Source organism: Eptatretus burgeri, chromosome 2, assembly GCF_056783735.1.
Source record: "Eptatretus burgeri isolate ZD-2024b chromosome 2, Ebu_testis_v1, whole genome shotgun sequence".
Lineage (NCBI taxonomy): Eukaryota > Metazoa > Chordata > Myxini > Myxiniformes > Myxinidae > Eptatretus > Eptatretus burgeri.
In genome coordinates this window covers 55,492,828-55,515,789 of record NC_140962.1, presented here as the reverse complement: position 1 = coordinate 55,515,789, position 22,962 = coordinate 55,492,828, and the positions used below count along the sequence as shown (strand labels likewise).

At 45.3% G+C, this 22,962-nt stretch overlaps 1 protein-coding gene across 2 annotated transcripts in view; it reads left to right on the top strand.

The window, feature by feature from the left end:
* Positions 1–7,859, top strand: part of TXNDC16 (thioredoxin domain containing 16) — a 131,676-nt gene extending 123,817 nt beyond the window's left edge. For both annotated transcript variants that reach the window (XM_085869383.1, XM_085869382.1), the window contains one exon: positions 6,209–7,859. In XM_085869383.1, coding sequence (XP_085725509.1) covers positions 6,209–6,495 — 287 coding nt within the window. In that variant the 3' untranslated portion in view covers positions 6,496–7,859. The remainder of the gene's footprint in view (positions 1–6,208) is intronic.
* The last annotated feature ends 15,103 nt before the right edge of the window (positions 7,860–22,962 follow it).

Here is a 22,962-nt window from a genome sequence, read left to right as displayed (position 1 = left end):
ACCTTGAGGAACTCCAGCCTGCACAGGAAGAGGGGATGAAAGAACTCCATTTAGGGCCACACGTTGACTGCGACAGGAGAGAGGAAGTCTGCGAGCCATGAGTGGAGATGGCCTTGAATACCATGGGAAGAGAGTTTGGTGAGTAGGGCAGGGTGCCAGACTGTGTCAAAAGCACGTGATATGTCCAGGGATACGGCTCGGATTTCCTGTCTGGCATTGAGGACCTCCATCCATTGATGGGAGAGCAGTAGCAGCATATCTAGGGTAGAGTGACCTGGTCTGAAACCAAATTGATGATTGGAAATCAAGCCATTGGAGAAGAGGAAGGATTTCATGTCTGAAGCGATGATGGATTCCATAACCTTGCTGATGATTGGGAGAAGGCTGATTGGTCTATAGTTACAGGGATCTGTTTTTGCACCTTTTTATGCAGGGCAGTGATGTTAGCAGATTTCCAAGCAGATGGCAGATGACCTTGGGAAAATGAGAGGGTGAATAGAACAGAGAGAGGGTGAGCAAGAGCAGAAGAGCAGGCTTTGAGGACACGTGGGCTGATGCCGTCTGGACCGGTTGCAGAATCTGACTCGAGGTTTGAAAGCAAGCTCTCCACCTTGTCAGGAGAAAAGGATACAGAGTCCAGGGACAGTTGGGTGCGACTGGGTAAAGTGGGTAGAGATAGTGATGGGTTTGGGACACAAGATTTAGCTGCAAACACCGAGTTTAGACATTCAGCTTTATCACGTGTGGAATCAGCAGTGCGGCCATTTGAGGTAAGGGAGGGGATGGAGGGGAACATACACCAGAAACAGATTTGATTAAACGCCACCAGGATTTTGAGGAGGGAGAGAGGTTTGAGAGTTCAGACTTGAGATGAGAAAGATGTTGTTTTCTGGCTCTCCTGAGGGTAGCTACACACTTGTTCCGAGCTTTGTGGAAAGAACTGAGATTGCCTTCAGTTGGGTTTGCTTTCCATGAGGCAAAGGCAAGTTGTTTCAGGACAACTGCCTCGCCACAAGCTTCAGTAAACCAAGGGCGGGAGGAAGGGTAAGACAACTGAACACGAGAGGGGATAAATCTGTGCATGAGGGAGAGCAAGTTTCTTTGAAAGAATTCCCAGGATGAGTTGATGTTTGAGAAAGTAGTGATAGGAGACCAGTCTGTAAGTTTGATGGCTGCTCGGAGACCCTGCCAGTCGGCTTGAGTGAAATGCCAGACTCGACGGCGGTGAGGTGGTTCTCTGATAACAGCCAGAGAGATGTCCACTTTAACAAGGACGTGGTCAGAAGAACCAATTGGAGCGAAGGAAGAGCAGCAGATATTGTCAGGGAAATTTGTCAAAATCAGATCCAGAAGAGATGGAGTACCATTGGTTGAGATCCGGGTCGGGAAGTTGACCAATTGAGTCAGTCCCAATGAGTCACAGAAAGCTTTTGCTGATGTCCCATGGCAGGTGAGAGAGGTACCCACACCTAGCCAACTGGCGTGATGACAATTGAAGTCGCCACATAAGAGGAAGAGAGAGTTTGGATGAGAAGATAGAAGATGGTCCATGTTTTCGGAGAGTGAGGTGTAGATGGAGTCATCACTGTAAATGATGTAAACAGTGAGGTGTAGATGGAGTCATCACTGTATTGCCCCCCCCCTCACACTTTTCAGCGCTTGTATGGACTGGATTCTGGGGAGGATGTCGGAGAGATCAAGCTGTGGTGCATCATTTGGGAATGTCAAGATCTCTGACCTTGATTTCACTGATGATGCAGTCATCTTTGCGGAGACTGGATATCCTGTTTGGGGGCCCTCAAGATGCTGAATGAGGAGTTGGAGCTGCTGGGATTATGGGTTTCCTGGGTCAAAACTAAGATTTAGGCTTTCAATGACATCTTGGATGCTGCTATCTTGTCTGTTCTGTATGTGGTGAAGATGTTGAGGTCACGGAGAGATTCACTTACCTTGGCAGTGATATTCATGTCTCTGCTGGCTGTGAGCCAGCAGTCAATAGACATCTGTGTTGGGCCTGGGGAGCCACGGATACACTGGATCATGGGGTGTTGCGCTATTGGTACCTGTGCAGGATTATGAAAGTCCAATTCTTCAGATCTTTGGTGCTTCCAGTCTTGCTCTATGGTTGTGAGACTTGGACTCTGACCAGTGATCTGAGATGGAGACTTAATTCCTTTGGTACCAGGTCTCATTGGAGAATCCTTGGCTATCAGAATCAGACTTTGTGTCCAACAAGCTGTTGCTGAGATTTGTTACTGACATAGTCTGAGTGTCAGCTGCAGCTGTGCGGACATGTGGCTCATTTTCCTGACGCTGATCCTGCTCACCAGATTCTCTCAGCGAGGGAGCCTCATGAGTGGAAGAGGCAAATGGGCCGACCACGTGCCTCATAGTTGCAGCAGCTTCATCAGCATCTCAAGGAGATGAGGATGGGCCAGGAATCTGCTTGGGGATGGCCAGACAGAGGTCCCTGGAGTTCCGGCAGAAAGTGGATGCAGTGACCTGCTGCTCCAGCACATGCTCCCCTACCTGACCTGACCTGTCTACTCATCACTCGCTTGTACCTCTTGCTAAGATTCCATCACAATGATTGAAAAGAATCATTCAATGATTTTAAAACTCCCCACAGTAATATATGCCATGTTGAATGCTTTTAAAACTCCCCCAAAGTTACACACACATGTTTAAATGCAGTTTTTAATCCTCACAACTCTTTTGTAGGCTACTTATCTCAGGTACCCCTTTATCTTATTATCCCATTCATCTTAATACAGAACTCCAGCAGGATATGAGACAGTGTCAAAGTTGGTTTCTTACATGTTTGAAGTAGGCTCTGTTGGCCCAGTTGGCAAACAGGTGCACACAAAGTGACGTCCGACTGGCCAGCCGCATTGCGAGTCCCCAGATGGTGATCTTCATTCCACCAAAGCAAGCAGATGAATCCGTGTCCACCACTCGCAGTTAGAGATCACGCTGCACCCAGTAATGCCTTGGGAGGAGGATGAGCTGGCCTTTTTGTCGATGTGCCCATAGAGGGTTAGTTGGCTCTGTGACACCCGCAGAATTGCATTGGTTTCTTGTGAGCTTAACCCGTCAGCCAGCTGGATTAAGCCACATCTGCCAAGATGCAATGGGTTTGACTCGGGGCTGTGGTCAACATGCACAGTTTGTCAGAGTGCACCCGCAGCCGTCGCAGCCTGATCCTTGCCATTCATAACTCGCTTTCACAAAATGAACTTGGCTGCATACTGCCACTCAAAGTGCCAAGCACTCTAATGGGGTTCGCCTCTGTTTCACATCGCAGTCACTCCTCTCCTCGAATGGCTCACTGCTCGCCTTATATTGTCTTCAACATAAGGTCAATCCAAAGCCAGGCGACAAAATGTTGACATTCCTCGTCTGACCAAAGGCTTGACCATTGGTCTGGATCAGCATGTCCCAAAATAATTCCTTCTCCCAGTTCATTTCTCTTTCATATAGAAATATAGTCATCAGGTTATTGAGACATTTTAGCCTCAACAAAGCTGTCCACAAAGCAGTTCTGGAATGTCAGCACTCTCTTAAGCTCCTGGCACAGCTGTGCTCCAAGAAATGGTTGGAGTGGCGACCTGTCCAAGATTGTGCCAAATTGCCAAGGAAAAACTGCTTTGGCAGTTCCAATGCTCTGTCCAGGAGTAAGGGTCGAAGATTGAGCTCCACATATAAAGGCAGCTGTCTGCAACAGTGCACTTTCACACACTGACTACAACACTTTTTTTAATTTAAGTTGCCTTTTCCACAGAACACCTGAACATTTCCAATCATGTAGTATATTACTGATTTGTAACAATATATACAAAGATATACATTTATTCCTGTTTATTAAATTTCTGCATGAAGTTTATCTCGAATGCACATACACCTACACACACATGCATGGTGTCTGCCAAGCAAGCACGTAAGACATTGGCCATCATAAAGCTTGCAGTGTTGGTGTGATAAATTTGAGGATATCCTGAAGATTCAATAGCTCAGTGGGCTGTCATCACATAAATGTGAAGGTCCTTGGGTTTGAATCCTGGGTTGAGGCAGAATTTTATTCACACTAGCCCCACACAGGAATTTATTTCTGTATATATATATATATATATATATATATATATATATATATATATATATATATATATATATATATATATATATACACACACACACACACATACATAGCCTGGTGTTGGCGTAGTGGTTAGGGTAGCGGCTTGGGATCCAAAGGGTCCTGAGTTCAAGCCCCGTTGTCCGCTTGAATTAATACACACCAGGAAGTTGACTCAGCCTGTCATCCTTCCGAGGTCGGCGAAGTGAGTACCAGTGTACTGGGCCCGTTGTATGCCCCGGTTAGAATAGGTGTACCAGATCCCTGTGTCATAAGAGGCAACTATGGTTGCGTCAGGAAGGGCATCCGGCGTAAAACCTGTGCCAAATCATTATGCGGATCATAACGGATGATCCACTGTGGTGACCTCTAACGGGAGCAGCCGAAAGCAGAAGAAGAAGAAGAAGAAGAAGAAGAAGAAGAAGAAGAAGAAGAAGAAGAAGAAGAAGAAGAAGAAGAAGAAGAAGAAGAAGAAGAAGAAGAAGAAGAAGAAGAAGAAGAAGAAGATTATGTATATACATACACACACAATTGACCCCTCCCACACTTCTCCAGCCAAAGAAGCTGCATTAAGGAACCCAAAAAGACCTACACAAGGTAAGCGCTATGCTATTTCAAACCGTTCCCAGAGTTCCTCAACAACTATAAAGACATTCACACATCATACACACATGTTGAGGAACTCTGGGAAGGGTTCAAAATGGCAACGCACTGAACTTGTGTTTGTCTTCTTGGGTTTCTTTATGCAGCTTCTTTGGCTGGAGGAGTGTGGGAGGGGTTAATTGTTTATATAATCGTAGCCACCTGGGTTTAATTGATTCGGTGAGAGCTGATTGGCTATCCCCTCCATTCACAGGTGAGAGATGTGGGTGGGTCAAAAAAAAAAATATATATATATATATATATATATATATATATATATATATATGTATATATATATATATATATATATATATATATATATATATATATATATATATATATATATATATATGTATATGTATATATATATATATATATATATATATATATATATATATATATATATATATATATATATATATATATATATATATATTATACCGCTCGAGATCAGGCCCCATTACTGTAGTGGGTACCTGGTAGCAAGTGCCACACCAGGTATTGCTGCATGCATCCTGACCAACAGGAACTGCCTGCCACACAATAACCTGTGTGTGGTACATGAAAACAGTTTTGGGGATAGCCAGGAACAATTAAAATTTTTAAAAGGCTCTTCTGGCTCAACAGTTGCAAAGGCTCCACCTATTAAGAATAAGCTTAACAGAGCTTTCACCCTCTACTTCCCAGCAGGATTGTACTGTAGCCAATACTGGGAAGAGAATGCTAAGCTCATTGTGAAAAGACAGAGCCGATGCAACTGTTTAGCTCGAAGAGCCTTTTTGAAATATATATATATATATATATATATATATATATATATATATATATATATATATATATATATATATATATATATATATATATATATATGCAGAGTGGTTTATAAACTGCTCTTTCCTGAGCCTCAATACCTGTATATCACCAAACTAACTAAACTGCACACCTTGTATGACAAAATAAACAACTTTGTATCAAAACCCATTTCTTTGAAACATAGCAATTTAAGAATGAAAAGCAATTACATAAAAATCTAACTTTCATATTAGCTTTGCTTAACACAAAGATGTTGAAAATTTTTCGAAATTCTATATATTATGACATGAAACAAGTGAATGGAGGACACAAGGCCGCCCATTTTCTGCTATCAGGTAATCTTTCATAACAGACTTTATCATTATTTTTGTCATAACATTGTTGTTCATAACTTTTGTAGAAGTTCAACAAACATCTACATCATCAAATTTTCATTTATAGATTGAATGTATGTGTTCAATAGGTTTTCATTTTACATAACTCAGCAGGGCCTTTGGGTCACACATGCTGTTTTTGAAAGAACAGCAAAACCTTGAGAGATTATTTTATTAATTTTCATTCTGCTGAGACATGGCCTTTTTATCAAAATGGATTACTCTGTTCCCATGTTCCTCTGTGCAGCGATTTTGGACAGCGAACCCTGGGAACCACCTCATCCTGGAATTGACTTCCTTGCCATCATGGACTCCAAGCTTCCTGGCTCTGCCCATAACAGATGGTCTGGGAAATACAGACCACCCACAATGCGCAAGAAGGAAAAAATCACAGTCGAAAGTCACAAAGACAAGCATGACAGTCATCCATCTATGACTTCACCTATCTCCCCAGCCCATATTGCTGGACAGAATGATGCTGACCAGCAGGAGCTCAAATATTTAGGCCAGTACATGAAGCATACTGAACTCTGAGCATTTCCCATTTGGGTCACAGCCGTCTAGGTTACGTTCTTATTTTTTTTTATGCTTTATTGCTGCTAAGTCTATTTGATTTGCTCCAGAAAATTGGTACTGTTACATATGATGATCACTATTGCTTATTTATTGGAGCATGTGTGCATGATTGGTGTTGATGTGTATGATTGTTGCTCATCTACAAAAATGATGCTTACTAGTTAGAGTTCATGAATCAATCCTTGGAGATTGGGTCCAGAGAGGGGTTAATAAGTTTAATTTTCCAATCTGGGCACATAATTAATGTTGTTGGAGTCACAGGTTATAATAATATGTACTATGTTACGTCATTGTCTCCCAACGTTCTTGTGATCCATATCAAAGTGAACAGATGGATCCAAAAGTGTTTTGAAGTTTTGTACGAAATCTCCCTCAATTCCACGGTTCCCTTTGTCAAACAACCATTATTTTTATTCAACATATACTTCAACCGAGCTTACTGTTTTTAATCACTGATATATATATATATATATATATATATATATATATATATATATATATATATATATATATATATAAATAATGGCATTGCATTTTGAAATGAAATTGATTTAAATGCAATAGAAGAGATCCACATTGTTTGTTCAGTTTTCTCTCCTATTTTAATGCCTAATGGTGAACAGAAATCCAGGAAGTTGGAAAAGGATTGTGGGAAAGGCCATATTTTGAATATGTTTAGGTTAGGAAGCATGAGGGATGCTGATACCAACCCCCTCCCATCACTTTCACTCCTGACAAATCTCACACTCTCACATTCTCTCTCCAAAAAGATTGTCTGGCAACAACCACCCCCCCCCCATCTACTTTCATAACAAACCTCTTGAGGAAGTTCAGTCACTCTAACTTCTGGATGTCATTTTCAGCCATCATCTTTCTTGGGCAAGTCACATTTCAAAGTTGGCCTCCAAATACAGTCGCCGGCTGGATATCCTCCATTGTACAAAGTCCTTCCTTGTCACACCTGATATGCAGCTTGATGGAGTGTTGCTGTCCCCTCTGAACTGGTTCCCCTGTGTCACACTGTGCTCAACTTGACACCATACATGGAAACCAGGGCCTTTAAGATCATTGGAATCTCCTGTAGTGAAGCTGAGTGTATGAACCTATCGCTTTCCCGTTGCAGACAGGTCACTGGTTTTCTTCCGCCTCTTTTTGGTCTTGTACCATCTGCTCTTTCTGTGATTTGTCCCCCCCCCCCAACTCAGGTTTCTCCAGCACACACACACACACACACACACACACACACACACACACACACACACACACACACACACACACACACACACACACACACACACACACACACACACACACACAGTCCACCATCAATCCCCTTCTGATAAAACTACCTAAATCCATTATCACTGCTCACCTTCATTCATTCGTTCCTCTTTTTTCACGCCTGTGCAACCAACTTCCACTTTCTCTTCAACTCGTTCTTGCTGAGAGTTTCCTTCTGTATCCATCTTGTCCACCCCATGCATCCTTTCCTCCTCCTCCCCCTCTCCCCACACATTACTCCCCACACCCATTGTTTGTCCAACTCTCCATCTATCCATCTGGTCCTTCAACTCCACTGTTGGTGTTCCCCCCTATCTCTACTGCTCCTTTTGTCCTGTTATGTCCTGATCCGTTCAGTTCAGTGTATTAGCTCTTCCATGAGCATTGACTCTGTTTACAGAAAATAATGTATTGCCATGAGTGTTTAAGACTTTAAAAATGAAATGTGTGCAATCAATCAACAGTAACCTTATCTCTTGTTGAATGCATTCACAGAATGCAACACATCCTTCCTACAATTGTAGAATTGTTGTTTTTTTTAAGTTTTGAAATCCAAGAGAAACATTTTATTTATTCAAGATTGAGTCTCATGGAAGAGCATGGTGACAGAAGGTGAAAATGTAATGAACTGACATGAGGGCAGTGGGGTCACAGTTGGACACAAGGAAGGGCATGAATGCACAGTAAAGGAGGACATAGAGAGGAGGAAATTAAACGCAATGATCTGTGAGGAAAAGCCTTAGGTTTGGGAAGCCTAAAGAAAGGAAAAAGGGTTTCTGCTCAGGATGCGGGATGACAGACATGGGACTGCACTACCCACTTGATGCCATAGACTCCTAGAGGGTATGGTGCAAGGAATTGACAGATGATGCCCAGTCTACGGCTGACTTTGGAGACCAGCTTTGTGATGTGATCAGCCCAGAAGATGTCATGACTGGAGATGAGAGAGTGATGAAGAGATCCCATTCTCTTCCAGCGGCTGACCATGGAAATGGACAGGTTCTTTACCTTGATGATCCTTCCAGAGCAACAAAGTGAGAATGTGAGATTTTCCAGGATTGGAATGCAATTTATATTCATCAGACCAGCATCAAATAGATTTCAGATCAGCAGAGAGTGACTTACAACTGCTGTCTGTCTTTCCTTCAGTGATTTGAGGTCATCTTCACATATGACATAATATAAAGCCATCTGAAACAAAGAAAGAGATGCTTTTCTAGAGCAATGGAGAGGTCGTTTATGTAGATGATGAACAAGACTCTGAACCCCAAAAAAACACAAGACTTATGTAGATGATGAACCAATAAATTGCCTCGAGTCCCGTAAGCTTCCACTGGAAAAGGAGATAGTTCTATTTATTGCAACCTTTTTGTATTTCAAAACTCTTTGGCCTCAAAGCGTGTGGTTCAGTAACTATGTTGCACTAACTGTATAAAGTGCCACTGATGTTCCATTTAAACGTCTCGTAAAGCTTGTGGCATTTGTCTCCTTCCTTGCAAATGGCTGCTACTCCTTGAAGGTGTGAATGGGCCTGCCAGCACCTGAAGTATTTAATGAGCTGTTTATTCACTAAATGTGCTTTTAGATAGCTCTGTAGCCATAATATGTAAAATCACTCTGTTTGCTTTTAGCCCTCAAAGGCTTTTGGCTTTTGGTTGACTTTGATCAGCACAACAACCTTGAAGGATTTTTTGTTCTGAAGTTTGATGGCAGAGATTGTTATATACAGTATGTGGTATTTTGGATCACACTGCCAAGTTTCCTCTATCGTTTAGTCATTTTGCACGGAATTTTTTTTTTTAAACATGCAATTGATCATGCAAACATGGTGTTCTGTAAACAAGGTCGGGGTGTTCCAAAGAAGTGTTTATTTTTTTTATATTATTATATGTACATCTCAAAATATTTCAGGTTCACACTTTTGTCAGCTGAATAGTTCCAGAATTTATAAAGCTGTTAGTGCTTTCGACATGAAGTGTCTCAGTCTCTCTCTCTCTCTCTCTCTCTCTCTCTCTCTCTCTCTCTCTCTCTCTCTCTCTCTCTCTCTCTCTCTCTCTCTCTCTATCTCTATCTCTATCTCTCTATCTCTCTATCTCTCTATCTCTCTATCTCTCTATCTCTCTCTATCTCTCTCTATCTCTCTATCTCTCTATCTCTCTCTATCTCTCTCTATCTCTCTCTATCTCTCTCTATCTCTCTCTATCTCTCTCTATCTCTCTATCTCTCTCTATCTCTCTCTATCTCTCTCTATCTCTCTCTATCTCTCTCTATCTCTCTCTATCTACCTCTATCTCCCTCTATCTCTCTCTATCTACCTCTATCTCTCTCTATCTCTCTCTATCTCTCTCTATCTCTCTCTATCTCTCTCTATCTCTCTCTATCTCTCTCTATCTCTCTCTATCTCTCTCTATCTCTCTCTATCTCTCTCTATCTCTCTCTATCTCTCTCTATCTCTCTCTATCTCTCTCTCTCTCTCTCTATCTCTATCTCTATCTCTATCTATCTATCTATCTATCTATCTATCTCTCTGAGCTCTGAATGCATGTCACACAAACATATCCCTTTTATGATCATTCACTAATGCTATGCAATTAAAAGGCTTTTGGAATAAAACCTACACGGCTATTTCAAGATTCATGACTGCGTACTTGAAATCATCACTACCTGTGCTATAATACTGTATTCAAGTATACAAACAGTATCTCTTCCACCTCATTACATTTGCAGGTAAGTGAATTCTGCCACTTAATGTCTTGCCCACAAAAAGGATTTTGCTACCAACACATCGGAATTACGAGCTGCAAAGTCACGTGACATGACATTATATTATTAACATTTGCATTTCAGATCGTTTAAATGTGGGCAGCACAATTTTGGCCTTGTAAACATCGAGTGCTAGGGGTTAGTTCCATCCTATCAATTAAACCACAAGTGAAGCAGAAGCCAAAGGTGACCAACCATAATTCTGGTATTTCTGATGATGACTCCATCTTCGGAAATGGACCTGAGGATTAGGGCCAGCAGGTGTACCCTTAATCTGTAATGTTTCATTTTAATTGAAGCGTGATCATGTATCGGTAGAGGAACATCGGCAATGGCTTCAGAATTAATTACACCTAACTAATGAATGGCTTCAGAATGGCTTGCACCTCAGAATTAATTAATTTCACCTCATTCAGGTTACAAACACCATAATTGCACCTCACTAACTCGACAGCAGCAGTTTGTGCTGGTGCAACCTTTGACAACTCTGGCACCAGTTGATTGTGTTCTCTCATCCAGCCAGGCTTGAGAGGGTCTGGAACTTCAGCGTGAAAACTGAAATCCTGCTCCCACACAGCAGCTTGGCAATGAGCTCTACAGATATGCTCAACTCCTTTGTCAATGCCCTATTACTTGAACAAGGTCCCCCTGAGGTTGTCTGGATGTGTGATGTTGTCACATTTCTTACAGAAGAGACTGCACAGAAATTATGTGCAACCCATCATGGCATCATCAGAAAGTTCGCTTCCAATTCCCAGAGAAGATATGGGAGCAACAGATCTGGTATCACCCTTAAGGAATGCAGCCAGAAATGCCTTCTTTGATTTGCCTTTGATATGACATGTTGTGTCACAACCAGTCAGTACGTGTCACTGACACAAGGCCCTTGTTTCATCTTCTCCATGTGCATCATAAATTGGTTGCAGCATGACAAGTCGGCACCGATCACTTGGACTCAGGGGCGGATTGAGCAGTCAGGCATTCGGGTACTGACTGAGGGCCTGTGCTCAAATTAAAAAAAGGTTAACATTTTCAGAAATTGGAGAGGAAGTTAATTTTAGAACGTATATTTAAACATCGTATATTATTAGGTTGAGGTTTAAAAAGTCGATTTCGATTGATTCCCTGAGAAAGATGCAGCACTCATTTATTGCTGTTCAACATTTTACCTGCTTTAAACAAACAACATTTACGACTCTAAAAGCTACACTTTGAAACTTTAAAGAAAATGTTTGTTCACCATAAATGTGTGTCGCCATAAATTTTAACCATAAATGTGCAGTTCAGCTATGACATTCAGCCTGGCCCTGCGACTCTGGGCAATGGTATCCAGTGTCTGTTGAGAGACAAGATTCTTCTTCGCCCTCTGGTGAGTTCCAAGACATCTTCCGGCAACATCAAGGACGGTGGTCTTGAAGGCACTCCACAACTCTTCAGGATCTCCCAAAGCACCCAGACCCCAAAAATCTCCACTCGGCCTGTTCACAAACTTTTCAGCTACCCTCTCATCCTTGAGATTGCCAACATCCAGCCAAGGCTGGGATGGTACCATTCTCCTTGATTTAAGCTGAAACTTCAGAGTTGCTACAACAAGCCAGTCGTCAGTTTTTAGGAAATGAGCACTCAGATAGACCCTGCAGTTCTGGATCATCCTCCAGCAACCATCAACAAGCACATGGTTAATCACCTTTCCCACACCACCATCGTTGGAATACCAAGTCCAGCGATGATCCTGTGGGTGCTGAAACCATGAACCAGCCACCCTAAGTCCATGACTTCTTGAAAAGTCAAGGAACTTAGTGCTATTCTGGTTCACAGTTGCAGACCCATGGGGACCAATACACATCTCATAACCATCCCTATCAGTTCCAGTCGATGCATTGAAATCCCCCAAGACTCGGATTGTATCTTGCCTGGGGCACTCATCAACCACAGATTTGAGCGTGGCATAGAATGCGTCCTTCACGGTGAGATCACTCGCCTCAGTCGGAGCATATACATGGAACAGGGATACGACACCTAATGAGTGACGAATCCTGAATCACATAAAATGCTCGTTGACCAGTGTAACCTCAATTATCATTGGAGTCAGATTATTGGATACAGCTGCAGCAACTCCTTGGGCATGGCAACCATCAGAGCGACCAGACCAATAGTTGGTGGAACCACCCACCATGATCTCACCATTATCCAGTCTCCGAATCTCAGAGAGTGCTGCAATACCGATGTCCAAACACCTGAGCTCAGATGATAACAGAGACAGGTGATCATCCTCTCTTAGAGATAGGACATTCCAGGCACCCTCCCAAAGGGACCACCTCAGGTTAACCCAAGGAGACCACCGTCTGGTGGATGATACCTCAGCACCACCATGACATACACTACCGCAATCTGACCCAGGAAAGTTTGCCCTTGGTTTCCCTCCTATCATCATAGATTGGGCGGTCTGAAGGCTTTGCCCCAATCCAATTGGGGCAAAGCCTTCGGGACCAGGAGCTTAAATAATACTATGGAAGAGCTTGAAGCCAAAGTAGATCGTGATGAGTACGATATCATTGCTGTGAGTGAGACATGCTTAAAGGAGGAGAGTAACTGGAGGGCATGATTAGAAGGCTACAAGGTATATCGGTGTGATCGGAAGCAGACAATAGGAGGAGGAGTAGCAATCTGGGTGAAGGACAGCATTGCAATGAGAGAAAGGACTGACATTAAGGAAGGAATAAATGTTGAGGATTCTGTATGGGTCGAAATTGGAGATTGTAAAAACAGTAAGATCCTGGTAGGATGCTTCTATAAGGCTCTGGGTGTGAAGGAAGAGTGAAGGAGGAGTGCATGAAGAATTAATAGGGCATGTGGTAAGGGAAGAGTATTGATTACAGGGGATTTTAACTTGCCAGGGATAGATTGGATCCAGGAACAGGGAAAGGACAGAGCAGATGAGAATTTCCTAGTTTTAGTCCAGGATTGCTTTTTAACCTAATTTGTAGATAAGCCCACGAGGGGGAGTGCAGTGTTCGACCTCCTTTTAAGTAACAATCACAATATGGTGGAAGAGGTGGAGGTGGGGGAGCATGCAGGAACAAGTGACCATAACATTGAGTGCACAAAGATTCTGGTAAGTGTTAGAGAGTAAGGCTATTAAACTTCTGGAAGGCGAACCTTGAGGATATGAGGAGAGAGTTGGGAGAGGCTAACAATAGGACAATCGGCATCAGAGAAATGGGAAACCTTTAAGGACCAAATGTGTAGAGTGCAGAGTAAGTACATTCCAATGAGGTGTAAAACTCGAGGCAGAAAGTGTCCAGGGTGGTTGAGCAGTGATATAAGGAATGCTGTTAAGGAGAAGCAAAAGGCATTTATTAATCCTGGTGTTGGCTTAATGGTGAATGTGGCTGGCTTAGGGTCTTGAGCTTGAGCCGCTGTTCTACCAAATGAAATAACACGAGGTGGGTTGATTCAGCCTGTTATCCTTCCGAGGTTGGCAAAATGAGTGTCAGCTTACTGGAGTAATAAGCCATTCGAGTATCCCATGTTGGAGTGGTATATTGTCCAGGATTGTACTTCTTCGCCAATGAAACTGCATTGGTATATCCTATGTGCCACTTGGTGTGAAAGGAATGTTTTTTAGGTTAGGACGAGTGTGCGCCCATTGAGGAATAGCACCGGGAGAGTGGTTAGTGATGAAAGTGAGATGGAAGGCTTATTAAACAGGTATTTTATTCAACTTTTATACAAGAACAGTCATGAGAATTGTCAATAACTGAGAGTATCTATCAAGGAGGTGAAGAAGGGCTTTTCAGAAGATGCAGGTTGGAGTGGAGGAAGTAAAGGAACAGCTGGGTAATGTAGGAGTAGATAAGACTCCAGGTCCAGATAATATGCAACCGAGAGTATTTATGGAGGTGGGTGAGCAGGTAATCGAGATGTTAATGGATATTTTCAATAGATCACTGGAATCAGGACAGGTACCGGAGGATTGGAGAGTAGCAAATGTAACACCATTATTTAAGAAATGATCCAGAGAAGAATTGGAAAACTATAGACCTGTTAGTTTGACTTCAGTTGTAGTGAAGGTGTTGGAGACATTAATTAAGGACCAGATGAGGAACCATTTAAACAAATACAACCTAATTACAGGTCGTCAGAATGGGTTTACCAAAGGTAGATCCTATCTAACAAATCTTTGGAGCGCTGTGAACAATGTCTGATTGGGTGGATGAGGGAAAGGGAGTGGTCATAGTATATCTCGACTTCAAGAAGGAATTTGATAAGGAACCACATAGAAGATTGTTAGCCAAGATGAGGACTTGTGGAATGGCTGGTCAGGTAGCTAATTGGATTGCAAACTGGCTTAGTGATAGGAAGCAAAGAGTGGCTGTGAGTGGGAGGATGTATTGCTGGGAGGATGTAAGTAGTGGGGAACCTCAGGGATCAGTACTCAGACCATTGCAATTCATTATTTACATCAACGATTTGGATAATGAGGGAAAGAGTAAGCTTTTCAAATTTGTAGATGAAACGAAGCTTGGAGGTAAGGTGTATAGCAGAGGGGGTGGTGATCAGATTCAGGAAAGTATTGACACTTGTACGGATTGGGCAAATGATTGGCAGATGGAATTTAACCTGAGCAAATATAAGGTGGTGGGGATGGGGAAGAACAATGACAATCGAGATTATATGATGCAGGGGCAATTTTTGAGCATGTCACACAGGTACAGTACCTTCAAAGAACACCAGAACATCTACATAATACATTATAGTGTTTCGGCTGTGGAAATTTGCAATACACCAGAAAGGTCCTCAGGTTAGATATATTATATCGATAAGTTCATGTGTAGTTAATCCACACCCGTTGTTTAGAGGGAATATGTGTGATTCATCCGGGCCGCGACGCTTTGAGTTAGCCATTTTTCTTTACCTGTCGTTATTTTGGAACAACCACGCCATCTCAACAACCACGCTATCTCAACAACCACGCCATCTCAACAACCACCCCATCCACACCACAACGCCACTAAAGGAGCAACGAAACCAGCTCCACCCCAATTTCTCCTCCGGTAAACAAGTTTGACGGTTGGAAACCAACTCCCGCCCCAATTTCTCTGGAATGTTCCTCCCCCACCCACGCGCCGCGAAGGGTGGGGTGGGCACAGGAGAAATAAAAGGGCAAGAGGAGCGCCTGGAAAAAAGCGCGGATAGCAGAGAATTGGGGCAGACTTGTGGAAGTCTTGGTCGTCGTGGTCTTGGTCCAAGTCTGTCGTAGTCCAAGTCTTCGTCGTAGACAGACTTGGGGCAGTCGGGTGGAAGTCTTGTCCTCATGGGCGTGGGGAGAAGGCGTCACGACCTGCCCACCGTTGCAAGGCCCGAGATCAGGCGCGGCTACTCTAGTTGCCGTGGGGACGAGATGTCGCGACCTGCCCACCGTCGCACCACGAGGGTGCGGGTAAGACCCTTCAGTCTCGTGGGCCTTTTCGGTCATCCACGGCCCACGACCATAAAGGTCTACGGACCCCGTCTACCCCCTTGCCTGTGAGGGAGGTCTTTCTTTGTTTTTGTATGCATGCTGTGGCGCCGTGTCCTGTCAAGTAGAAACTGTGTAAGTGCTTGTAAATAATAATTATAGTCGGTCGTATTGCTTTTGCATTCTATTTATTGCTTGTATATTGCATGATTCCTTGCTTGTGTTGTGTGTGCAATATGTGCTTTGTAATAAATGTGCTTGTGTGAAATGTATCCCGTTCATCGTCTCTTTCCCCATTGAAAGTGCCATCTTGCATCACGTAAGGGATTGGTGGTGGGTTTAGATACCCAGTAAATAATCTGAACCGTCGAGGTCAGCGATAACTCCGCTCGGTTATCCCTGCAGCACGGAACGAGCCACTTAAGCGGTTCGTGTCCGGAGTCGACCTGCGGCATGGTACAACTTCTTGGTACGCTACCCGTGCGGGTACTTAGGTATATCGACATTCGGCGATTCACCCTATTTCGCGCGAGTAGAATGCGGACTGGGTTGTGGTGAGGTTAAACCCCCACCCATGGCTAGCTCCTTGGCGGTAGTTCCAAGAGGGTCACGACTGAATTGTCCGTTCCGGTGGGCGACGCGTCGCGATTTGAGTTACGTGGCTGATCGCACGCCGGGTGGGCGAAATTCGTAACAATAGCATGAATCAAACGTAAAAGTAGATGCTTGCTTAATTTCATGAACGGGGGATGCATTATAGCAGGAGAAAAAAAAATTATACATTTCATCTTTTTAGTGTGCTCTGGTCTTCTTCTTCCTCTTTTGGCTTGCTCCCATTAGGGGTCGCCACAGCGGATCAACCGTCTCCATTTCGCTCTATCCTCCACATCTTCCATTGACACTCCAACCACCCGCATGTCCGCCCTCACCGTATCCATGAACCTCTTCTTTGGCCTTCCTCTTCTCCTCCTGGCTGGCGGCTCCATCTTCAACATCCTTCTCCCGATATACTCCGCTTCCCTCCTGTGCACATGTCCAAACCATCTCAATCTCGCCTCTCTCACTTTGTCTCCAAACCGTCCTACCTGCGCTGTCCCTCTAATGTACTCATTTCTTGTCCTATCCATCCTCATCACTCCCAACGAGAATCGCAGCATCTTTAACTCTGCCACATCCAGCTCTGCTTCCTGTCTTTTTGTTAGTGCCACCGCCTCCAAACCATACAACATAGCTGGTCTCACTACCGTCTTATATACTTTCCCCTTCACTCTTGCAGCTACCCTTCTGTCACAAATCACTCCTGCAACTCTTCTCCACCCACTCCATCCTGCCTGCACTCTCTTTTCACTTCTCTCCCACACTCTCCGTTACTTTGGACAGTTGATCCCAAGTATTTAAACCAATCCACCTTCCCCACCTCAACTCCTTGCAACCGCACCATACCACCACCCTCCCTCTCATTTACGCACATGTACTCCATCTTACTCCGACTGACTATCATTCCCCTTGTCTCCAGTGCGTACCTCCACCGCTCGAGGCTCGCCTCAGCCTGCTCCCTACTCTCCCTACAGATCATGATGTCATCCGCGAACATCATGGTCCATGGAGACTCCAGTCTGATCTCGTCCGTAAACCTGTCCATCACCATTGCAAACAGGAAAGGGCTCAGAGTCGATCCTTGGTGCAATCCCACTTTTACCTTAAACCGGTCCGTCATTCCTACCGCACACCTCACCGCTGTCACACTGTCCTCGTACGTATCCTGCACGATCCTCACATACTTCTCCACCACTCCCGACTTCCTCATACAATGCCACAACTCCTCTCTTGGCACCCTATCATAAGCTTTCTCTAAATCCACAAACACACAATGTAACTCCTGGTGGCCTTCCCTATACTTCTCCATCAACATTCTCAAAGCAAACATCGCATCAGTGGTGCTCTTTCCTGGCATAAACCCATATTGCTGCTCACAGATCATCACCTCTCCTCTCAACCGAGCTTCCACTACTCTTTCCCACACCTTCATGGTGTGGCTTAACAACTTTATCCCTCTATAATTTCCACAGCTCTGCACATCACCCTTCTTCTTGAAAATCGGAACCAGTATACTTAATCTCCAATCCTCCGGCATCCTCTCACTTTCCAAGACTTTATTAAACAATCTGGTTAACAACCTCACTGCCATCTCTCCCAAGCACTTCCATGCCTCCACTGGTATACCATCTGGGCCAACCGCCTTTCCACTTTTCATCTTCTTCATAGCAGTCCTCACTTCATCCTTACTGATCCATCCCACTTCCAGATTCACTATCTCCACCTCTTCCAACCTTCTCTCTCTCTCATTTTTTTTTCTTCATTCATCAGCTCCTCAAAGTACTCCATCCACCTTCTCAACACACTCTCCTCGCTTGTCAGCACATTCCCATTTGCGTCCTTTATCACCCTAACCTGCAGCACATCCTTCCCAGCTCGGTCCCTCTGTCTTGCCAATCGGTATTAATCCTTTTCTCCTTCTTTTGTATCCAACTTCTCATACAGCTCGTCATTTGCCTTTTCCTTGGCCTTTGCCACCTCTCTTTTTGCCTTTCGCCACCACTCCTTGTACTCCTGCCTACTTTCTTCATCTCTCTGACTATCCCACTTCTTTTTCGCCAACCCCTTCTTCCTTATACTTTCCTGTACTTCCTCGTTCCACCACCAATTCTCATTATCTTCCTTCCTCTGTCCAGATGTCACACCAAGTACCTTCCGAGCTATCTCCCTCACAACTTCTGCTGTCGTTGCCCAATCATCCCACCCATCTTTACCACCATCCAACGCCTTTCTCACCTCCTCCCTAAATTTCACGCAACAGTCTTCCTCAGTCAGCTTCCACTATCTGGTCCTTGGTTCAGCCCTCACTCTCTTCCTCAACCTCACCTCTAAAGTCATCCTACAGACCACCAATCGATGCTGTCGAGCTACACTCTCCCCTGCCACCACCTTCAGTCACTAATCCCTTTCAGGTTGCATCTCCTGCTTAAGATGTAATCCACCTGTGTGCGCTTTCCTCCACTCATGTATGTCACCATGTGTTCCTCCTTCTTCTTGAAATACGTATTTAACACTGCCATTTCCATTCTTTTTGCAAACTCTACCACCATTTGCCCTTCCACATTTCTCTTGTTGAGACCGTCCCTACCGATCACCTCCTCATCCTCTTTATTCCCTTCCCCAACATGCCCATTGACATCTGCTCCAATCACCACTCTTTCATCCTTGGATACACTCTCCACCACTTCATCTAACTCACTCCAGAAATCTTCTTTATACTCCATCTCACACCCCATATGTGGGGCATATGCACTGATGACATTCATCGTCACCCCTTCAATTTCCAACTTCACACTCATCACTCGGTCAGACACTCTCCTCACCTCCAATACCCTCTTGACATAATCTTCCTTCATGATTACCCCGACACCATTTCTCCTCCCATCCACACCATGGTAGAACAGTTTGAAACCACCTCCAATGCTCCTAGCCTTACTCCCCATCCACTTGGTCTTTTGTACACACAGTATGCCCACCTTTCTTCTCTCCATCAGATCAGCCAACTCTCGCCCTTTGCCAGTCATCGTCCCAACATTCAGAGTTCCAACTCTCACCTGCACACTTCTACCCTTCCCCCTCTCCCACTGCCTCCGGACTCGCCTTCCCCGTCTCCTTCTCCTCCTTCGCCCAGCAGTAGCACAATTTCCACTGGTACCCTGCTGACCACCAGTACCTGTGGCAGTCGTTGGTAACCCGGGCCTCGACCGATCCGGTATGGAAATTCGTTTTGTTGTCCGCATAATGATTTGGCATAGGTTTTTACGCCGGATGCCCTTCCTGACGCAACCCTGGTCGCCTCTTACGACACACAGGGATATGGTACACCTATTCTAACTGGGGCATACACCGGGCCCAGTACAGGTCAGGTCAGGTCAGGTATGGGAGCATGTGCCAGAACAGCACGTCGCTGCGTCCACTTTCCGCCGGTACTCCAGGGGCCTCCGACAGGCCATCCCCCAGGCAGATGCCAGGCCCATCCCCATCTCCTTGAGATGATGGTCAACCTGTTGCAACCATGAGGCACGTGGTCGACCCACTGGCCTCCTCCACTCATGAGACTCCCTCGCTGAGAGAATCTGGTGAGCAGGATCAGAGTCAGGAAAATGAGCCACATGTCCATACAGCCACAACTGACGCTCACGGACTATGCAGGTAACAAATCTCATCCGAGTCTCTCTCAGCAACCGCTCGTTGGACACAAAATCCGACCAGCGATAGCCAAGGATTCTCCGAAGAGACCTGGTACCAAAGGAATTAAGTCTCCGTCTCAGATCCTTGGTCAGAGTCCAAGTCTCGCACCCATAGAGCAAGACTGGAAGTACCAAGGACCTGAAGACTCGGACTTTCGTCCTCCCACACAGGTACCGGCAGCGCCATACCCCATGATCCAGTGAATCCATGACTCCCCAGGCCCGACCCAGACGTCTATTGACCTCTGACTCGCAGCCAGCAGAGACATGAATATCACTGCCAAGGTAAGTGAATCTCTCCACGACCTCAACATCCTCACCACAAACAGACACAGACAGGACAGCAGCATCCAAGATGTCACCCAAAGCCTGGATCTTAGTTTTGACCCAAGAAACCCGTAATCCCAACGGCTCCGACTCCTCATTCAGCACCTCGAGGGCCCCCAAGAGGATGTCTAAAGTCTCCGCAAAGATGACTGCATCATCTGCAAAGTCAAGGTCCGAGATCTTGACATTCCCAAATGACGCACCGCAACTTGATCTCTCCGACATCCTCCCTAGAATCCAGTCCATACAAGTGCTGAAAAGTGTGGGGGCAAGTACACATCCCTGACGAACTCCAGTAACAACTGGAAATAAGTCAGAGATGGTACCACCACACTTCACAGCACTCTCAGTACCAGAGTAGAATTCAGACATCAGATCGATCAGTTTTGGTGGCACCCCACGAAGACCAAGAATCCTCCAGAGGACATCCCGATTCACTGAATCGAACGCTTTACAGAGATCAACATAGGCTGCAAGCAGCCCCTGCCGAAACTCTCGTCTGCGTTCGGTGAGGACACGAAGTGCAAGGATACGGTCAATCGTTGACCTCTTTGGTGTAAAGCCTGACTGCTCTGGATGCTGATGCTCAAGCAGATGGTGGCGAACCCTATCGAGAATTATCCGAGCAAAGACCTTGCCCGGCACTGAGAGCAGCGTCACCCCTCGGTAGTTGTTGCAGTCTTGGCGATCACCCTTCCCTTTCCAGAGAGGGACAACAAGGCCCCTCTTCCAGTCAGTTGGGATGATGCCTGTGTTCCAGGTAGAGCACAAAACTGCATGCAACGACACGGGTGCAGCATTTCCACCAGCCTTGAGAAGTTCGGCATGGATGCCACAGATCCCTGGAGCTTTGCCCCGTTTCAACTGGTTCACCGCAGCCCGTGTTTCCACAAGCGTAGGTGGACCACAGTTGATTCGAGGGTCAGCAACAGGGATTGTAACACCCTTGACGTCCAACTCGACAGTTGGGGGATCAGCCTGGTACAACCACTCAAAGTAACCGGCCCAGCGGGCCTTCACTTCAGACTCCTCTGTCAAGAGCCTACCACTCTCTGCTCGAACTGTAGTGCTCCGAGGGATGGGCTTGGATGAACGTAGTGCGCGAATTCCCCTGTAAGCGGGACGAGAATCACCTGTCCACAGGTGATGCTCTACCCCCTCACAGATTCCTCGCACATAGGCCTCCTTGTCCACCCTCAGTGCACGTACAGTTTTACGCCTCAGCTCCCTGAACAGCTCAGCTCTGCCATTCAGCCTGGCCCTGCGACTCTGGTCTATAGTATCCAGTGTCCCTTGAGAGACAAAATTCTTCCTTGCCCTGCGGTGAGCTCCAAGGCATCCACCGGCAACATCAAGGACGGTGGTCTTGAAGGCGCTCCACAACTCTTCAGGACCCCCACAAAGCACCCAGACCCCCCAAGTGTCCACTCAGCCTGTTTGCAAACTCCTCGGCTACTCTCTCATCCCTGAGCTTGGCAACATCCAGCCTCGGCTGGGATGGTACCATTCTCCAGGATTTAAGGTGCAGCTTTAGAGTTGCTACAACAAGCCTGTGGTCAGTATTGAGGAACTGAGCACTCCGGTAGACCCTGCAGTTCTGGATCATCCTCCAACAACCGTCAATGAGGACATGGTCAATCTCCTTTGCCACACCACCAGCGTTGGAATACCAAGTCCAGCGATGAGCTTGTGGGCGCTGAAACCATGAACCAGCCACCCTAAGTCCATGACTTCTTGCAAAGTCAAGGAACTTAGTGCCATTCTGGTTCATAGTTCCTGACCCATGGGGACCAACACACACCTCATAACCATCCCTATCAGTTCCAGTCGATGCATTGAAATCCCCCAAGACTAGAAGTGTATCTCGTCTGGGGCACTGATCAACCACAGACTTGAGTGTGGCGTAGAATGCATCCTTCACGGTGAGATCACTCGCCTCAGTCGGAGCATAAACAGAGACCAGGGAAATGACACCTAAGGAGTGACGAATCCTTAATCTCATAATACGCTCGTTGACCGGTGTTACCTCAATTATCATTGGGGTCAGCTTATTGGACACAGCTACAGCAACTCCTTGGGTATGGTAACTATCAGAGCGACCAGACCAATAGTATGTGTAACCACCCACCATTATCTCGCCGCAATCCGGTCTCCGAACCTCAGAGAGAGCTGCAATCCTGATGTCCAAACGCTTGAGCTCAGATGATAACAGAGACAGGTGATCATCCTCTCTTAGGGATAGGACATTCCAGGCACCCACCCGAAGGGACCGCCTCAGGTTAACCCAAGGAGACCGCCGTCTGGTGG